The sequence below is a fragment of the Cyprinus carpio genome, chromosome B22 (assembly GCF_018340385.1).
Source record: "Cyprinus carpio isolate SPL01 chromosome B22, ASM1834038v1, whole genome shotgun sequence".
NCBI lineage: Eukaryota > Metazoa > Chordata > Actinopteri > Cypriniformes > Cyprinidae > Cyprinus > Cyprinus carpio.
The window spans coordinates 4,000,236-4,018,366 of NC_056618.1; the positions used below are offsets into that span (position 1 = coordinate 4,000,236).

General features: G+C 37.3%; 1 protein-coding gene across 1 annotated transcript in view; it reads right to left on the reverse strand.

Annotated features, from left to right (window-relative positions):
• Positions 1-10,282: 10,282 nt before the first annotated feature.
• cry4 (cryptochrome circadian regulator 4) overlaps positions 10,283-18,131 on the reverse strand; it is a 9,149-nt gene continuing 1,300 nt past the window's right edge. The window contains 11 exon segments of the mRNA XM_042749335.1: positions 10,283-10,627; positions 10,629-10,633; positions 10,719-10,829; positions 10,904-11,000; positions 12,289-12,435; positions 12,501-12,641; positions 12,944-13,114; positions 14,261-14,407; positions 15,445-15,595; positions 15,704-15,823; positions 16,961-17,404. Of these exon segments, the coding sequence (XP_042605269.1) occupies positions 10,457-10,627; positions 10,629-10,633; positions 10,719-10,829; positions 10,904-11,000; positions 12,289-12,435; positions 12,501-12,641; positions 12,944-13,114; positions 14,261-14,407; positions 15,445-15,595; positions 15,704-15,823; positions 16,961-17,404 (1,705 nt within the window). The 3' untranslated portion in view covers positions 10,283-10,456.

The following is an 18,131-nucleotide window of genomic DNA, read 5'->3' on the forward strand; positions in this document are numbered from 1 at the left end:
GCACAATTTTAAAAACCCTTTAAATATAATGGAATGTCTAATCATTTTTATTATTATAATTTATATGTATATTTAATGTGTTTCAGTTTATATATAATCAAAATTGAGAAAATAATAATTATATAATTTTAAATAATATATATTTCATTTATTTACATGTCACATGTCAGTTTCTTTTGTCATTATTTATTTATAAGGATGCTATTTTGGTAAGACTTGCAAATTTATACCTGTTTTGATATGTTTGTTTTATTTAATCAATCCAGCATTCCCGTATATCTGGTTTAGTGAGGTTGTGATGATCGCTGTGGGCTGATTGCAGGTGATGTTACTTACCCAGCACCGGAGACTTCACCAAGTTCATCTACGACCCCCTGAACGCGACCGACGCGCAGCTACCGCCATCAGCGTGATCGGCTGATTACCCCCAAACCCATGGTGAACCACGGCACAGCCTGAACATCGAGAGGATGCAGATCTACCAGCAGCCTCCAGATACCGCTGGACTCAGTAGAGCTTAGTAGAGCTCAGCCTCATTACATTCTAGATTTAAAAGAATAGCAAAGTGTAATCCATATGCACTGATAATAAATCATTTTATAATATATTTTTTTTTTACGATAAAAACATTCCCCCATTTACACAATCACGTTAGTTATCCGCTGTAGTTAATTTCTTGGTGTGAACCAGTCCTTATTTTCTTCTCCTCAGTTCTCTCTCAGCTGTTCCGTCCAACCACATGGAGGGTCGTAGGTGTCAGTGGAAGCCAAGGAGCAGCGGCGCCACCTACACGCCGGAGGCCCCGGAGCGGGCACTCGATCCTGCGTGAGTGTTTGAAATCATGCGTCGCGGATCAAATAAGTGTTGTTTGAATGAAAACCAGTAGAGTTTTAAGGCTCTGTGTGTCCAGCAGGGGTCAGGAGAGAGCACTCGGACTGAGCGGAGCGAAAACATCGCGGCGCAAAACACCTACACGCCCCTCGTGAGAACATGTCCTTTTTAGGGCTGGGCGATATTGACAAAAATAAGCATCGGGATATTTTCGGGATTTTATCAGATAACGATAATTCAGATGATGTTTTCTGAGTGTGTTAAGGAACTGCCCGTGGACAGCTGAAATCTAAAGTCGTTTGATATTCTTCATATTCTGTGGGAGGTCCGTTCACAATGATTAGAAATTAATCTGTTTTCCAAAAAAATTAAATAGGTTTTTTTTTACCTGATTATCAAGGCTTTTTGTTTGTTTTTTTTAATGTTGCATAAGTGTTTTGAGTCAAATATCTATACATTTAATCAGTGAATTAGAATAATCAACCATTATGTTATCAAACAAATTAAATCAGTATCAACTACAATCCATCTTTGCAGTGCAGCGGAAACACAGAGGAAGCTGCATCTGAAAGGGAATTTAGATGTGTTTACACAGCCGTTTAATGCAGGACATACATGCAATTACAAATGCATAAGTAATGTTTTGATTAATCATCAAACCTTGAATACTGTTATTTTAAATTATTTAATAATAAAAAATAAACTTTAAATGTGAAAATTAAAAGCACCAGTAGGGGTGGCAGGAGTAGTCACTGTTAATAAGTGAGTCATTGCGATTAAACCGAATCATTTAAATCTTTGATTCATTCAGAAACGAAACACACCGTCATGTTTGCTCAGAGACGCAAAACAGCGCTGTGGCTGTGTTTGGAATTACTTTTGTAGTCGAAAAAGCGCAAAACAAGCAATATGTCTCATAATTAACTTTTACGTTATTACAATTACAATTCCGTTAAAACAACAATTACGATATTATTGCAGCCACGATATATATCCGCACACCCCTAGTCCTATGGTTAAATTTAATAACGTTTTTATGAATGTTTGCGTAATTTTTTTTTGACGTTTCTCTTCTGCAGGCCACCGTACCTCGCCTACACCACCCTCAGCGACCTGTCGGAGCACGACCACGAGTTTGCCATCCCACCAACAACCAGGTTAAGGGTTTTATTGCGCGGGAAATATGTGTACAGTGGTTTGCGAACAAAGTATGATTTGACTTCCTTCAGGGCGTGATTTGGCCGTTGGGGGCGGGACTGGAAAGAGAGAAAGGGAGGCGGAACATCAGCGTTGCCATGGTGATGACGCCCCGCCCCCTCCTTTCACGCGTTTAAACGCCCAAGAGGATGAGGTTCGTACAAAAAGTCGCCAAGCTATACAAACGGGGGGCTGGTGATCAATAATAAATAGAAGGGTTCAGTTGTAGTCATTCTGTTTGTTTCAAGAATGCGGCGGAAGACGGGGAGGGCTTGGCCTCTCTTCCTAAGCCCCACCCACTAATGGATTCGCAAAATGGACCTCGCATGTTACACCAAACATTCAGAGTGATCCGAAACAATTAAAGAGTTTTGTCAAATTGGGGCGAAAATGTCATTTTAAACATTTTTAGACCGTTTTATAAATGTAAAATTCTAAGAACACACAATTGAAACATAAAAAACGTGATTATCGCAGATATTGATTTAAAAAAATCAGATGTAAATACTGTCTTCATGAACTTTTAAAGAAACGTCCCTCACCACGCGAATGAGTGTAACGAATATTCGGTCGCTTGAGCGAAAAATCTAAAAAAAATAAACTCTAGAAATGTGTTAAGAACTCCACGAATTAGATTAGCACATGTAGTTAACGACAAACGTGAACCAGAGCTCGTCAGTCTTAATCGTCAGCACATTTCCGTCACCAGTTGCGAAAAAAATGGACTCTCCATTAGTTATATTCAAATTTGTGACGATGTGTTTGGCTGTAAACGGACCTCATATATAGGAAAATACCAAGTAATCGCAAACATCCAAAGAAGAACACGCATTACTCTACATTTAACCAGATCCAGATTCAATCCAGTATTACGTACGAACGGAAGAGTTTCCGCAGCGCTGCTCTGAACGGGACTCACCTGTACATACCTGCGTCTGTTTCCATGAGTCACAGGATCTCTGGGATGTGTTCGGGTCCAAACTACTGTAACTGTACCACAGATGAATGATTTGTCTCCACTGTATCTTGCTCCATGTTTCATTTGTTTTTTGCACAGATAGCTAGAATGTTCTCCAGGTGTTTCGACGTCGTCCCCGGTCTTCCATCGCTGTACGTTATATCCACCTGTCATTCATACTCCATCTCCAGTGTTTTGTATAAGAGAGCTGTATCTTATGAAAGCTCTGCGTACATTTTTACTGCTTGTGTTTTCAGTTTTTCTACAAAGTAGTAGTAGCTGTTTGAATTTTTAAAGATATAATTATATAAGTAGTCACCATTTGAAGTCAAAATAGTTACCTCAAAGGTTGTCCTAAGACCAAGAACTGGTCTTTTTTTGGTTTGATTCCACTTTAAATGTTGACTACTGTATATGTATAGTACCAGCGTTTGTTTTCTCCAAGTCTGTGAGGTACTCGCCAGCTAATAAACATATTTAAAACACAGTGAGTCAGTGTTTTTTGTTTTGTATTTCTGTGTAGTTATGAACACTGGGTGTCAAAAGTATTCACATTCATTACTCAAGTGGAAAGATTATATACATGGGTTTAAAAAGACTTTTGTAGAAGTTGAAGTAATAAACTCATGCTTTTTACTCAAGTAAAAGTGTAAAAGTACTGGTTTCAAAACTACTTAAAGTATAAAAAATAAAAGTCATGTAAGGAAAAAAAAATGCCATTAAGAACAAAAGCGTAGGCCACGCCACAGGGGTCCTATTGGGCACTACCCCACCTCCTCAAAAAAACATTTTTCTAAAGGCCATAGGCCTAATGACTATAATGTTATATTAAATGTTTCATGTTGAAAAATTTGGGATGCACTAGGCTACCTGTTTCAGCCGCCTCATATCGCCATTGAAAATGAACGCACTTTAAGTACAATGCAAATATATTAAAGAACTAGAGATTATTGATGACTAGTTGCCTATCAGTATGTAATGTGCAAAAGTCAAACTTCAGAGCATGTCATCAATAAAACTTTCATGGAATGTATTTAATGTACATCCAAGCTTTAGCTGCAGGAATCGTGCGAGGGCAATAATGAACAAGAAAATTGGTGTCCCAGGGCAGGCTTAGTAAACAATTAACCCTTGTATGGTTCTCTATTTAACAATAAAACATTAGTGCTGTCAAAATGAATGATTAATCTAAGTGATTAATCCAAAATAAAAATGAAAATTAACTCATAATCCTGATACCTTTCTTGATCGATCCCTTCCTGTATTCACTCATACGGTCTGCTATGTCCAGTGTTGGTGGGGTAACGAGTTACAAAGTTGGTATAGCCTACTTATCACAACAGTGTCAATCACGTTGTCAATCGCGAAATGCTAATTTATTCAAACGTCTCGCTACCGAACTACCTACAGTACGCTTAATTTGCGGAGGGAGCGAGAGAGAAAAAAGCACCCATTTGGTAAATGAGCCCAGTAGTTGAGAAATAATAACTTTTAAGTAGGGTGCCGGTGCCATTTCTGATACTTTTTAAACGGTACCGTGTGCCTGAACCGATACTTAAAAAAAAAGAGCCACACAAAAAACTATGCATAACAGTAAAGAACATTACAAATATTTAAAATAAATCATAGCTGTCACACGCTCCTTGGATTCTCTCATTTGCCAAGTTGTGCTTCCCTTACTCTAAGGCTAATATATTATTTCACAATCTGGGTCATTATAATACAAAACCCCACATAATGTTTCTACTGTTTCTCTGTCAATCACTCTGATAATTTAGTTAAAACGAGTGTTGTGTCTGTCACTGTCTTTAAGCAGTTTCTGGCGAATGACTGTATGGTCATTCTTTCTACAGTACAACACTGTCGTTTGTAAAGTACAAGGTACTGTGCAAGTCTTAGGCACATTGTATTTTCACCCCAAAAAAGGGTTTTAAGCCAGTAAACTTTATATCTTTTGCTGTAGTGTGTCAGAAGGAAAAATCAGTTTGCCATTAATTTTTTAATAATAAATCTAGTGTGATTTTGAATGCACAAGCAGTCTGACAATGGCAAAAATGATGTTTGGAAAATGTAACTGATTTTTCTACTGACACACTACTCAAAAAATCTAAATAACTGTCCGAACACCATTCTTTTGGGTGAAAATAGACTTTTACACAGTAGTGTATGTATAAAGTACGTATGATTTTAATTCAGTATAATTTAAATAAGTACATTGAAGTATGCTTTCGTTTCTATGTGTTAAGGGCTAGATTGTCGCTGGAGGAAACAGCTGTGCTTTGATGAGCGGTGACAAGCGAAAACTTTACAGGAACCGACTGTCTCCCCTCCTGACCTTTTGTAAACTGTATTTTATGACAAAGTACTGCACAGATACAGATATTCTAACAATCTGTGATAAACACACACCTTGGGTCCTCTTGTTTTCTGTTTAAATGCGCGGGTTGGGCTCGCGCTGCTCCGCTCGCGGTCTGCGGTTTGAAGAGCGCGCTGAAAGACGGAGAGTAGACCGGTCTGCCGCCGGTTTGCATTATGACAAATTAAGGGGACTGATTCTGAGGCGATCGCCTTGCAGGATTGTGTGATGTGATTTGTGTCATGTGCATGTTGCGATGGGATCGTCCTACAAACCAAATAGGGTGTCGGAATGGTATATGTTCATACTTCTCAGCCAACCACAATCAAATTCCCTCCATCCGGATGGCGCGATCGATTTATCTGTATAGTTTTTCCATTTTTTTTTTTTTTTTTTTTAATGATGACAAGCCGAAATGAAATAAGCAGTAACGAACCTATTTTTTAAATGTAAGGAGTAGAAAGTACAGATAATTGCGTGAAAAGGTAAGGAGTAGAAGAAGTAAAAAAGTCGGCTCTCGAAAAATAATTACTCAAGTAAAGTATAGATACCCAAAATTTCTATTTAAGTAAGGTAACGAAGTATTTGTACTTCGTACTTGACACCTCTGGTTATGAACCATTTTTTTGGTCTCTGAAATGAAGTTAATCAGATAATACGCCGTTTTCACTTAAAATCCACACGTTAGGTGACTTTTAAGTTGTATATATTTAATTAGTTTTAGTCCTCAGTCTGTGTTGTGATCGTGACGTAAAGGTAAGATGTAATTAAAGCTAACATAAATATTTCTGTTAAATGAGCTTACTTAATTTTACAGCTGATAAAATAAATCGGCTAGCATAGCCTGCTCAAATTAGCCAGCTAAGATAGACAACGTGTTTAAGTTACAACTGACAGATTTTAGTTTATAAGCTGATTTGCCTGCTGCCCCATTTTAGCTGGGCTGCGTTCAGCCCCGACAAAACGTTGCAAAACGTTTTTTAAACGGAAACGGTGGCGTGTTGGAACACCCTGTTGTGATGACGCAAGCGTTGCAACTATGGCAGCTGAGAAGGCCATTCTCTGTGTTCTTTTTGAAGAATTTTCGGAGCCTGATGATATTGATATAAATACTTGTTTAATACTGCAAAGTACCCTCGATGTTACAAGTCACTGCCCTTGCCGTCCCAGAATGAAAGAGAACATCTTACCAAATTCTGACTGAAAACACATCTATTTTATCTCCTGGTAGCTAATCAATTCTAATTTAAATTATTTTATTTCTAGTTCTTAATTTTTAAATACCTTGTATTAATTATCATTCTCAATTTTTGTAAAGGCACTTCATTACCACTGTGTATGAAATTTGGTATATAAATAAAAACTGTGCCTTGCAATGAAGTTTTTTTTTAAAAAAATAAAACAACTACATCATCATGGTGATATGCTATATTTACTATAAAACTCTTACGGCAAACATGTCTTCTAATGTCTTCAATTGTTGCATATACCGAGCTGCTGCAGCGGAACACATTTGTAAACTACTTTACTACTGACCCATTGTGCAAAAGGTGTCTCTTTAATACGCGCTGGTTTATATACATGCTGCCGCTGATTGGGCCGACATTTTCTGACACACCCACCAAACAAGAGGAAAACGCATCTCAAACCCGTTGCACACCGTTTCCAGGAAACGTGTCGTTCACCCGGAAAACGTAGCAAAACGTTTGCGCACCGGTGTGAGCTTGAATGTGCCCCCTGGTTTAGCAGGCTAATCAGTTAGCATAACTATCCTGCAAGTTGCTACGTTGAATTGATTACTTAAGATAGCCAATAAGGTCCGTTTTATAGTCTAATTAGCCTGTTAAGTTTTTTACACAAAAACATTTCGAACCTTTACAGAATTTTGTGCTGTGTGAAATTTTCATAAATCTTTAAAAATGTTTGAATCATGATTGTTTCTCAAGGGAAGCGTTAATAGAAATATGCCGCTATTAAAATTTAGTTTTTAATTGTTTATAAAAAATGTTTAACATTTTAATAGTTTAATTGTGTCAATAAAAAAAATTGAACAAAATTCAAATTAATTTCAACTGAAATGTAACAAAAGTTTAGGTTTAATTGACATTATTTTCCACATGGTTACATTAAAGATGTTTTGCTAACTTGCTAATCAAATTCTCTTCAGACTTATTTTCCAACATATGATAGCCGAGCGTTATATAAGTTGCTTTGGCATTAAATTCTGAGCTAGAAGTTTGCCATGGTGTATTTTTTATAAAAAAGTGATCAAAACTGGAGAGTGAAATCATGTGAAAACACTCTCCGCAGCATCTTTTACATGACTTTTATTATATTAACCCCCTTAACTGTCACCCCCCATTTTTTAAAATAGGCATTGAAGTGCACTATCCAAACTTAAATTGTTGTATTTTATGAACACTTTGGAATATAGACCTAAGGTTGGTCTCTTTTTTAAAAAGAAAATTAGCAGATTTTGGCAAAAAGTTGAATTTTTCAAAAAAATTAAGTATCAAAAAGTTATAGAAGTTTAAATGTACTGTAAATAAAATGCGCTATATTAATTTTTATTATATTGATTTATTATAAATATTTTACATAACAGGTTTTACTCTAAAATTTGGTATAAAATTTAAGCCTTGTGTCTAAATAAGTTTATGTTCCCAAATTTGAAGTTGATCTGATATAAAATTGAGGTTCCTGTGAGATTTTATTTAGGGCGTCATACCATAAACAACCACTGGGGAGCCATCAAAAACTCCTTTGAATTTTGTTTAATGAATTTTTCCCTAGATTTTCTCTGTCAGTTTTACTTCAGTACTCAAAAATAACCACCAAATATGGAATCCTGAGACTCAGACCTTTCCAATGATATGTTTGTTGCCAAGATTATAAAAGTTTTGATTCTAAAAGACCGTAATGCATTTTGTAATACTGGAACACTTGACACTGCCCACTAAGGGGGCGGAGACCGCCATAGATTTTAAAGTACCATTTCCATGGTAACGCAATGTCCGATTTCAAAATGGTTTTCACAGGATGAATCTTGGGCTTCTAAGCTTTCAAACGATATATAATTTATGATGATTACTAAAAGATTTTATAGAGAAAAAAAGGACAACAAAAAAAAGAGCACCAAGCGTCCCACAGGTGGGACGGTGACAGTTAAGGGGTTAGGACAACAAAAAAAAGAGCACCAAAACACACAATTTGACCGATAAACGTTTCAGAAGAAATCCGATGCCGTCGTTTACATCACTGATAAATGTGTCTTTGGTCTCAGATCTGAGATGATTGGAGAAAAAACTTTTTTACATGAGATCAAACATCAAAAACCCACAGTATGACGTACAGAACTCCCTTTTGTGCAAATGTCTTGGGCGTGGATTGGTCGAAAACATGGCTGTATTTTATGAAACGCGTTATAGTTATTGTTTAGTTTTAGATAATAGGCAGTTGTGCTATATATGCAGTTAGAAACCGTAATAGCGATCATAACCAGACGCTTTTAGTTTTTAGTCTTTCTGCAATCTTTCTCTCCCTGTATGAAGTTGAATGAAGTTAAGTGAAGACTGTCCATTAAAGGAATACAAGAAAGAGTTTCCCTGAATGCGGTTGTTTGCCTTGTATATTTTTTAAAACATTATTTTTATTGGGTTAAATTCCGTATTTGCTGGCCCCTTTTTTAACACTCACGTTATATTGTCTTCCTACATAAATGTCATAAAATAATACTGGGAGGTGCGTAATCAATCTTTTTAATTTAACCATTTTTAAAAAAAAAGCAAAACTTATAAACATTGAGTGTTTGTTAATGTCTAAATATACAATGCAAAACATAATAAATAAAATAATAAGCTTTTATGAACGGTTAAAACTCTTTACAGCAAACTAGAGTAGAGTTTAATAGATGTAGGCTATATTTATTAAACAGCCGTACGAGCATCTAGTGATTAAACCATGCATTACATAGCAATATTATTTTTCTGGCCACCAAACGCCTCCGATTTGCTCCTCTTGAAAAACATTTTCTCTATATTAACCCTAAATAATACGCTAATTATATTATAAATAAGCATATTAGGAATGTTTTTTAATGCTGTCTCTTCATCACCCCCCAGAATTCCCCGAAGGGAACCTCATTAATATTCATGAGCTCGGCCTTCGCTGTAGTAGGATTGGCTAATTCGACTCAAATAAAAAATACGTCACAAGAGCTGGTTAGTCAAAACCACAAACACAACTTTAAACTGCTTCTTCTGAACACAAAAAAAAATACATAAAACCTCTAACTAGTGATTTTAATAAGTGTAATATTATTTTTGGAGATTTGTTTGAATGATTAATTTTAGTATGTCAAACATTTTATCCACACACAAATCCAAAACAAAAAAAACTTTACTTACATTTAGTCATTTAGTAGGATGCTTTTTATCCGAAGCGACTTACAAATGAGGACAACAGAAGCAATCAAAACCAACACAAGAGCAATGATACACAAGTGTTATAACAACACAGTACATATAGAAAGGTTTTTTTTTTAATTCATTTTTTTTTAATTAATTTTTTTTAATTAATTTTTTTGATAGAATACAAAAAGAATAGATCAAGTTAGTGTTAGTCTTTTTTACTTTTTTAAACCGAAAAGTATCTCGAGAGTCTCCGAAATGAACAATAACACACAATAGTTTATTAAAAGATCTAATTATTATTTATTACTACACTAATTAATTAGAAACCTAATTTTACATGTTAAAATATTTATATTTAAATGTCAGCTTTCTGATGTAATCTCTCCTGTACTGAAAAAACTGAAGAAAAATGATGTGTTATGAATATTACATATGTTATTGTGTCAAAGCCCACTTCCAGTTGATTTATTTGATCTTTTTGCATAACATACACATGTATTTAATGACTGAAAAAAGGAAGACTGTTGCATAAAATTCAACCTCGTTTTCTTCTTCACAAACTCTGTTGAATGTAGAGAAATCTCTCATGAAACAGAAAAAACACACCAACAGAGTTCAAATGCCGTCTTCTGTTCAGAATAACATGATTCGCATGTTGATGTCAATGAAGTAATACGGTGGTCTGATTGGGCAGTTCTAAAGTCACATGACCTCTCCGCTCAACTGCAGAGTCTCTGGCGTCCAGGGGCGGGACTTATGATCCGCGTCACCGCTGAAACGTTTTGGACGTGCCGTGTTGCTCCGCCCCCTCCAGAAGCTCCTTCCATCTTCCTGTAGCTCACGCTTAAGCCCCGCCTCCATCGGGTCATCCGCCCACATCTGTTAGAAGATCAAACTATTTATGACACTTTGAAGGTGACATATTTGCATTCCACTTGAGAAAGTCGTAGGGTTTGCGCTTAACCTCGTGTGAGTTCGGCCGTGTTCTGCTGCTCGGTGCGCACCTGACGCATCAAACCCAGGTTCCTCTGACTGGCCTCTGTGTGGCACACCATGGGACGGGGATAGTCCTTACCTGCACACACACGGGTCAGAACATATTAAACCGGTTCAGCGGTGGGTTAGATAGTGTTTAGCGTCCCTCCATACCGATGATGCAGCCGGCGCTGAGCTGGACGTCTTCTGGCGCTTTCCACGGCTCGTAAATATACTGCGAGGGGAAGTTCTTCAGAACGGGCAGGTATTCCTACAGATCAAAGACAGGACAAATGTCAGAGGACATATGAAACAGTGTGGCGGTGTGGGACAAATTGAACACAATGTGAATGAATATTAAACGGTGGTGAGTGTGGCGAATTGAACACAATGTGTCATGAATATTAAACTTGGTGGGTGTGAGTGTGGCGAATTTGAACACAATGTCATGAATATTAAACTGGTGGTGGGTGTGGCGAATTGGAACACAATGTCATGAATATTAAAACGGTGTGGGGTGTGGCGAATTGGAACACAATGTCATGAATATTAAACGGTGGTGGGTGTGGTGTATTGAACACAATGGCATGAATATTAAACTGGTGGGTGTGGCGAATTGGAGCGTATTGAACACAATGTCATGAATATTAAACGGTGGCGGGTGTGGCGAATTGGAACACAATGTATTGAATTTTGTGGGTGTGGCGAATTGGAACACAATGTCATGTGGATATTACAACGGTGGGGGTGTGTGGCGTATTGAACACAATGTCATGAATATTAAACGGTGGTGGAACACAATGGGGGTGTGGCGTATTGGAACACACAATGTCATGAATATTAAACGGTGGTGGGTTTGTGGCGAATTGGAACACAATGTCATGAAATATTAAACGGTGGTAGGAAGGGTGGTGGTGTGGCGTATTGGAACACAATGTCATGAATATTAAACGGTGGGTGGGTGTGTGGCGTATGGCGAATTGAACACAATGTCATGAATATTAAACGGTGGTTTGGCGAATTGGAACACAATGTGGGTGTGGCATTGATATTATGGATTTTATAAACGGTGGTGGGGCGTGTGGTGGGGGGTGTGGCTAATTGAACACAATGTTCGAATATTAAACGTGAGTGGGTGTGGCAACGTGGAACACAATGTCATGAATATTAAAACGGTGGTGAAAACAATGTCGTGGGCGAATAGCAAACGGTGGTGGGTGTGGAGTCTTGAAACATGTCATGAATATTAAACGGTGGTGGTGTGTGTGGCGAATTGGAACACAATGTCATGAATATTAAACGGTGGTAAGCGTGGAAGATCAAATTCAGAACATCATAAATGTAAAACAGTGGTAGGCGTGGCAGATCAAACAAAACCTCATGAATAATAAATTGTGATAGCCGTGGCATATCAAAGGCAGATTAGCATGAATAATAAATTCACATTGACATAAAAATGTAGTGGATTTGGCGGATCAAACGCAGAATGTCATGAATATTAAGCAGAAGTGGGCGTGTTAAATCAAATCATTAAAGTGGCTTGTTCAATGATACCTCACATACTGTCCTTGAGGGTCAGTCCGACGACCGAAGCGCACGGGGCAGAAGATCCTGGTGTATTTGTGGAAGAACGCGCTAGCGGATAACCACATCCAGTTCCCGGCGTTCACGCTATAGTCCGCGTCCAACAGGAGCTCCTCGAACACCTGAGAACTGACACAACTGAAGTACCTGCATGAAAGACTCAAACACACAAAAAGACCCAAAGTACCTTCATGCCCTCCTCCCAGCTGATCCAGAGATCTCCTCGCGTCAGGAAGCAGGCCACGGCGTGCCGCGCCAGGTGATGGATCCAGCCCTCCTGACGCAGCTGGGTCATGATGGCGTCGATCCACGGGAAGCCCGTCTGAGCCTGACGGATGGAGACCAGAGGATGTTACCGACACGCTAGGGATGGGCGATATAGGCTTAACAATATATCACAATAAACTCCACATGCATCGCAGAAGTACACATTCCAGTTCCAGATTGTTGACGGAGCTCATCCTTTAGCAATAAACTCCTTCCGCCACACAGTCGCACACAGAAATATGTCAACAACTAGACTTTATCATTATTAAGAAGTGTGTAATAATTCTTATCGTGGGGCACATTCCAGCTAACTGAAACCACACAAAAACAGCAGGAAAGACCTCAAACATGCGGTTCTCTTACGGTTCTCCATTTCTCCAGAGCCTCTGGATCGTGATACCAGTCGATCTGCAGACAAATAGGGTTCCCCTGCATCTTGGTGAAGTTCGGCGTGGCCGACGCGACGGTGTAGAAGAACTCGCGCCACAGAACCTGACCTGGGAGAGACACGGGCGGCAGCGAGTGGTTCTTCGACTGCGGATGAAGAACGTCAGAGAGACCACAACGTTTAATGTTTAACAAAAAGGTCAGGTGAGTTTGCAGAAAATTGATAAGAGATAAAAAGAACGCAAAATAATTTCCAAGTAGGGTGAATAAAAAACACCAACACAATGATACTACTGTATAAAATTAAAATAAAACAACATGTAATGATAACGATTGTTTTTAAAATTATTTTCAAACAGTACGCTAGTATTTCTTTGTAGTAGCCACAGGCACTCATTTTAGCTAAATGAAAACTTTACGAAAAGTGCTTAATTTACATATTATTAGTTTATTCAGCAATGAAAACTATAATAAAACAGTTTCAATTCATTAAAAATTGACTATTTCACTTAATATGTGCTTAATGATAATGTGCGAGTATTTGTTCATTAGCATTAGCAACATGCTAACATTAGCCTTAACTGGAATTAACTTTGTGGGTTAATTATAAATTTACTGCAAAGTATCAAAAAAAAAAGCTCTAAGTAAAACAATACACTATTTCACACATTATGTGCATATTATGTGTTTATTAGTGTCGTTAGCTTAGCAACATGCTAACATCAGTTGGCTGAAATTAACCCTGAAGGCGGAATATAAATATACTGGGAAGTTTTAATGAAATATCTATTAAATACACTACCTAACGCAAAATCTGTGTATTTGTGTTTATTAACATTGTTAGCTTAGCAACATGCTAACACCAGTTGGTTGGAATCAGCCTTGAGGTCTAATTATACATATACAAATTTTCAATAAAATATAGTATTAACTCGTTAAAAATAGACTACTTTGCACAAAATCATTGTATTTTTGTTGATTAACGTTGTTAGCTTAGCAACATGCTAACATCAGTCGGCTGGAATAAACTGTAAGGGCTGATTATACACTTCAAAGTTTCAATTAAATATGAAAGTAATGCATTAAAAATACGCTACTTCACCCAAAATCGTTGTGTTTTTGATTAACGTTGTTAGCTTAGCAACACGCTAACATCAGTCTCTACTGGAATCAGCTGTAACAGAAGAATCTCTCACGATTCTCTCGTTCTGTTCGTGTGTTTGCACAGAGCTGCTCTCGTGGAGCGTGTTGCTCCGGTGTAGTTAGCATGCTGTGTGTGTAGCGTGCGCTGACCTGCGCGCAGACGCTGCGGAGGCGGCGGTGGTGGTAGAAGGTGCGGACTGACAGGCAGCCCAGACTCAGGTACGGACTGAGGCCCGTGGTGCTGGGCAGCAGAGAGTTCGGAACCGTCCGCGCTTTGGAGAAGTTCGCCACCCATCCCTGCACACACAGGAAATCTCACACATCATCGTCACGCTAACGCCGCCTCACGCCTCAAACACCAATCAGATTCGTTCACTGACGGTTTTCATTCATGTACGTCTCTGTTCCCGTGTGACCACACTGTAGCATTATTTTTGTTTTTATTTGTTTATTTTTTGTTTATTTTTTTTATTTCAGTCAGTTGCCAAGGCAACATTTCTAAATTTCATTAAAGTTTTTTTTTTTTTTAATCGTATTCAAAATAAAAGTTGTTGTTGTCACCCCCCATTTTTTAAAATAGGCATTAAAGTGCACTATCCAAACTTAAATTGCTGTATTTTATGAACGCTTTGGAATATAAACCTAAGGTTGGTCTCTTTTTAAAGAAGAAAATTAGCAGATTTTGGCAAAAGTGGAATTAAAAAAAAAAAAAATAATGGTGTTTTGGGAAAGGCAAGGGCAAGATCCCACCCTCCAGACTTTCAAACAGCAGAACAAAAAATGTTTTTGAACCAAATAAAGTTTTTAATCTAATATTTATATTTAATTTTCACCTTTCAGTTTTTGATAGTTGTTTTCAATAGTCTTAGTACTTAAATTTAAACTTTTTTTATTTCAATTATAAAGTTTTTCAGCTTTTTTTCATCTAATACTTCTATTTTATTTAAACTTTATTTTGATAAGCGACGATGGTTTTTAATAGTTTTAGTTAGAATGAACAATAACTGCATTAACACAACTGATTTAAAATATTTCTATATATTTTTATTTAACAATAACAATACTGATGCAGCTAAATATATAAGTGCATTTAATATTTATATTTTACTTTATTTCAGCTTTACTCAGCTTCAGTCATCATAAAGTATATTTATGTGAAACTATATTATTTAACAACTACTTAATTAACTAACAGTGATGCACCTGCTTTTTTTCCCGTCGTTTCAAAGACTGAAGCCCAAGAAAAACAACCCTCCTCTCGGGACTCAGTGAAAACTCAGTGAAGGAATGAATCAGTGAACGAATAAGATTCGAGTCACGGAGATGAATCAGACCTGACTCTGGAAGTGTTTGTGGAGTCTCTGGAGCGCGTGTGTCTCTCCGCCGGGCCACAAGACCTCAGAGTCAAGCTCCAGACCCAGATCAGCTGGAGACGGGACTCTGTACGTCTGCTCGTGAAGCGGCTCCGCAGGGGGCGAGCATCTCCTGCACACACAACCTCACAGAATCACTCACAGAGTCCTCTATCTGTGTGTCAGTCACACACACACACACACACACACACACACACACACACACACAGATGCTCCTTACAGGAAGTCCTCAGCACTGACGTCCCGCACCGGTTCCTCCGGTTCACCCAAAACAACGACCAAAACCTGCGGAGCAGGCTTGTACGTGAGCGGAGGAGAGCCGCCGTTGGCCTTCACGATCCTGGAGAGAAGAAACAAAACACACTCATACAGTCCTTCAGGAACATCTGACTTCACACCAAGAGACTATTACAGTACTTGTTACTTTTTTAAACATAGTTCTATATAACTTGCATTTTTTTACAGGTTTAATCATTTTACTACTTCAACTCCAGGGTCACATTTATTTCAGTTTCTAATTAAAACTTACATTTAACTTTAAGTTACCAAAAATATGTTTAATAACTAACAACAGTAACACTGATTTAAAATATTTCTGTATATCTTTAATTCATTTATATTTCAGTTTTAATTTGAGTAATTTCAGTACTTCACCTTCAGCTTATTTTAGTTAGTTGCCAAGGAAATATTTCTAAATTTTGTTAAGTTTTTTCAGTTTTTCTTGAAATATTTATATTTTACTTTATGTAAATATTATTTGAATTACCTTAAACAGTTTTAGTTAACTATAACGGTACTCATGCCCTGATTTAAAATATTTCTGTATATTTAATTAATTTATATTTCCGTTTATTTTTTAGTAAATTCAGCACTTCAACTTCAACTTAGTTCAGCTAGTTGTCAACATTTCTAACTTTTAAGTTCAAGATGTTTAACCTAATATGCATATTTTTATTTATTTCTGCTCTATTTTAGTTACTGGGAGGTTAAAATTTATTTTTGTTTGTTTAGTTAATTTTAGGAATTTCAATACTTAAAAAAAACTTGTATTTCAGTTAGTATGTTGCCCAGGGCAGCAAATTTCGCATTTCAAAATTTTCTTCAAGTTTTGGATTTTTTTATTTATATTTTTATTTTTGTATTTTTGTTTTGTTTTTTTAATTTTAGGTTTTTTTTTTGTATTTTAGTTATTTAAGTTTTTTTAATTTAGTTTCACCAAGGCAACATTTGTAACTTTTTCAGTCAAGTTTTTAATCTAATATTTATATTTTTAAAACCAGAAGCTAAGAATAAATGTAATTTTCTACTTATTAGATTGTGTTTTATTAACACTGACACCTACCCCAACCCTAAACCCTTCCCCTTACAATAATGCAAAAAACAGTAATTATTGTACAAGTGTGACAAAAACACAAAAACAACGCTCATTTAGGCCACGCCCACACCTGTACACCATCTAGCCTAAACCCGGTCGCACCTCTTGACGTCGTAGAGCGTGTGCGACACATGCGTGTACGTCTGGAGTCCGCGCTCCTGTGCCAGCGCTTGTATTTCCCGCTCCATGCACGCATAATACGGCTCCACCTCCGTGTCGTAGCTGATCTGTGTGACGCCCCACCGGGTCACGAGGTCATGCAGCACGGCCGCCGTCGACCCGCGCAGGACGTAGAGCCGCGAGCCCAGCGCCCGCAGACGGGTGTCTAGATCCTCCAGACTCTGCAGGATGAAGCGCCAGCGTAACGGGCCCAAGCCCATCGCCCCCTCCAGGAACGTGCGGTCCAGGACATAGACGGGGAAGAGCGCGGCGGAGCACGCCAGCGCCCCCAGCAGGGTGGGGTTATCATGCAGCCGCAGGCCCTTACGGAAGAGATGGATGGTGCGCTGACTCATGACGACTGAATCACGATCCGAACACTTCAGTCTGGCCAGCAACAGAAAATAATGCAACAAAATGTATTAATTACAGTGCTTTACCTTCCTGAATGATGTCCAAAACATGGTATTATCATGGCAAACGTTTTTTATTAAATATATATTAAAAAATATGTACAAAACAAACAACAACAAAAAAAACATGGCATTTCAAATCATTTTTATGGTCCAAAACAATGTATTACCGTGGAAATAAAAACAAAAAAAAAAAAAAAAAACAAAAACATGGCAGATAAGGGGGTCTAAAAAACATGGTATTATCATGGCAAAAGTTATTTTTTAATAAAATACCTTAAAAAATACGGTACAAAAAAAAAAAAAAAAAAAAAAAAAAAAAAAAAAAAAAAAAAAAAAAAAAAAAAAAAAAAAACATGACATGTCAACATGTTATGGTCCAAAAAATTGTATTACCATGGATCAAAAATGTAAAAAAATGGTAAATGTAAAAAAAAAAAAACCTTGCCAATACATACATTACAAAACATGGTATTATCATGGCAAAAGTTATTTAAAAAATAATACATTTAAAAAAAATTTACAAAAAGAAACAACAAAAACATGGCATGTTCCACAAAAATCATTTATGGTCCAAAACATTGTATATATCGTGGTAATAAAAATAAACAAAACATATGCAATACATTACCTGATACGGTCCACAACATGGTATTTATCATGACAAAAATGATTTAAAAAAAATAGCTTACAAAATACGT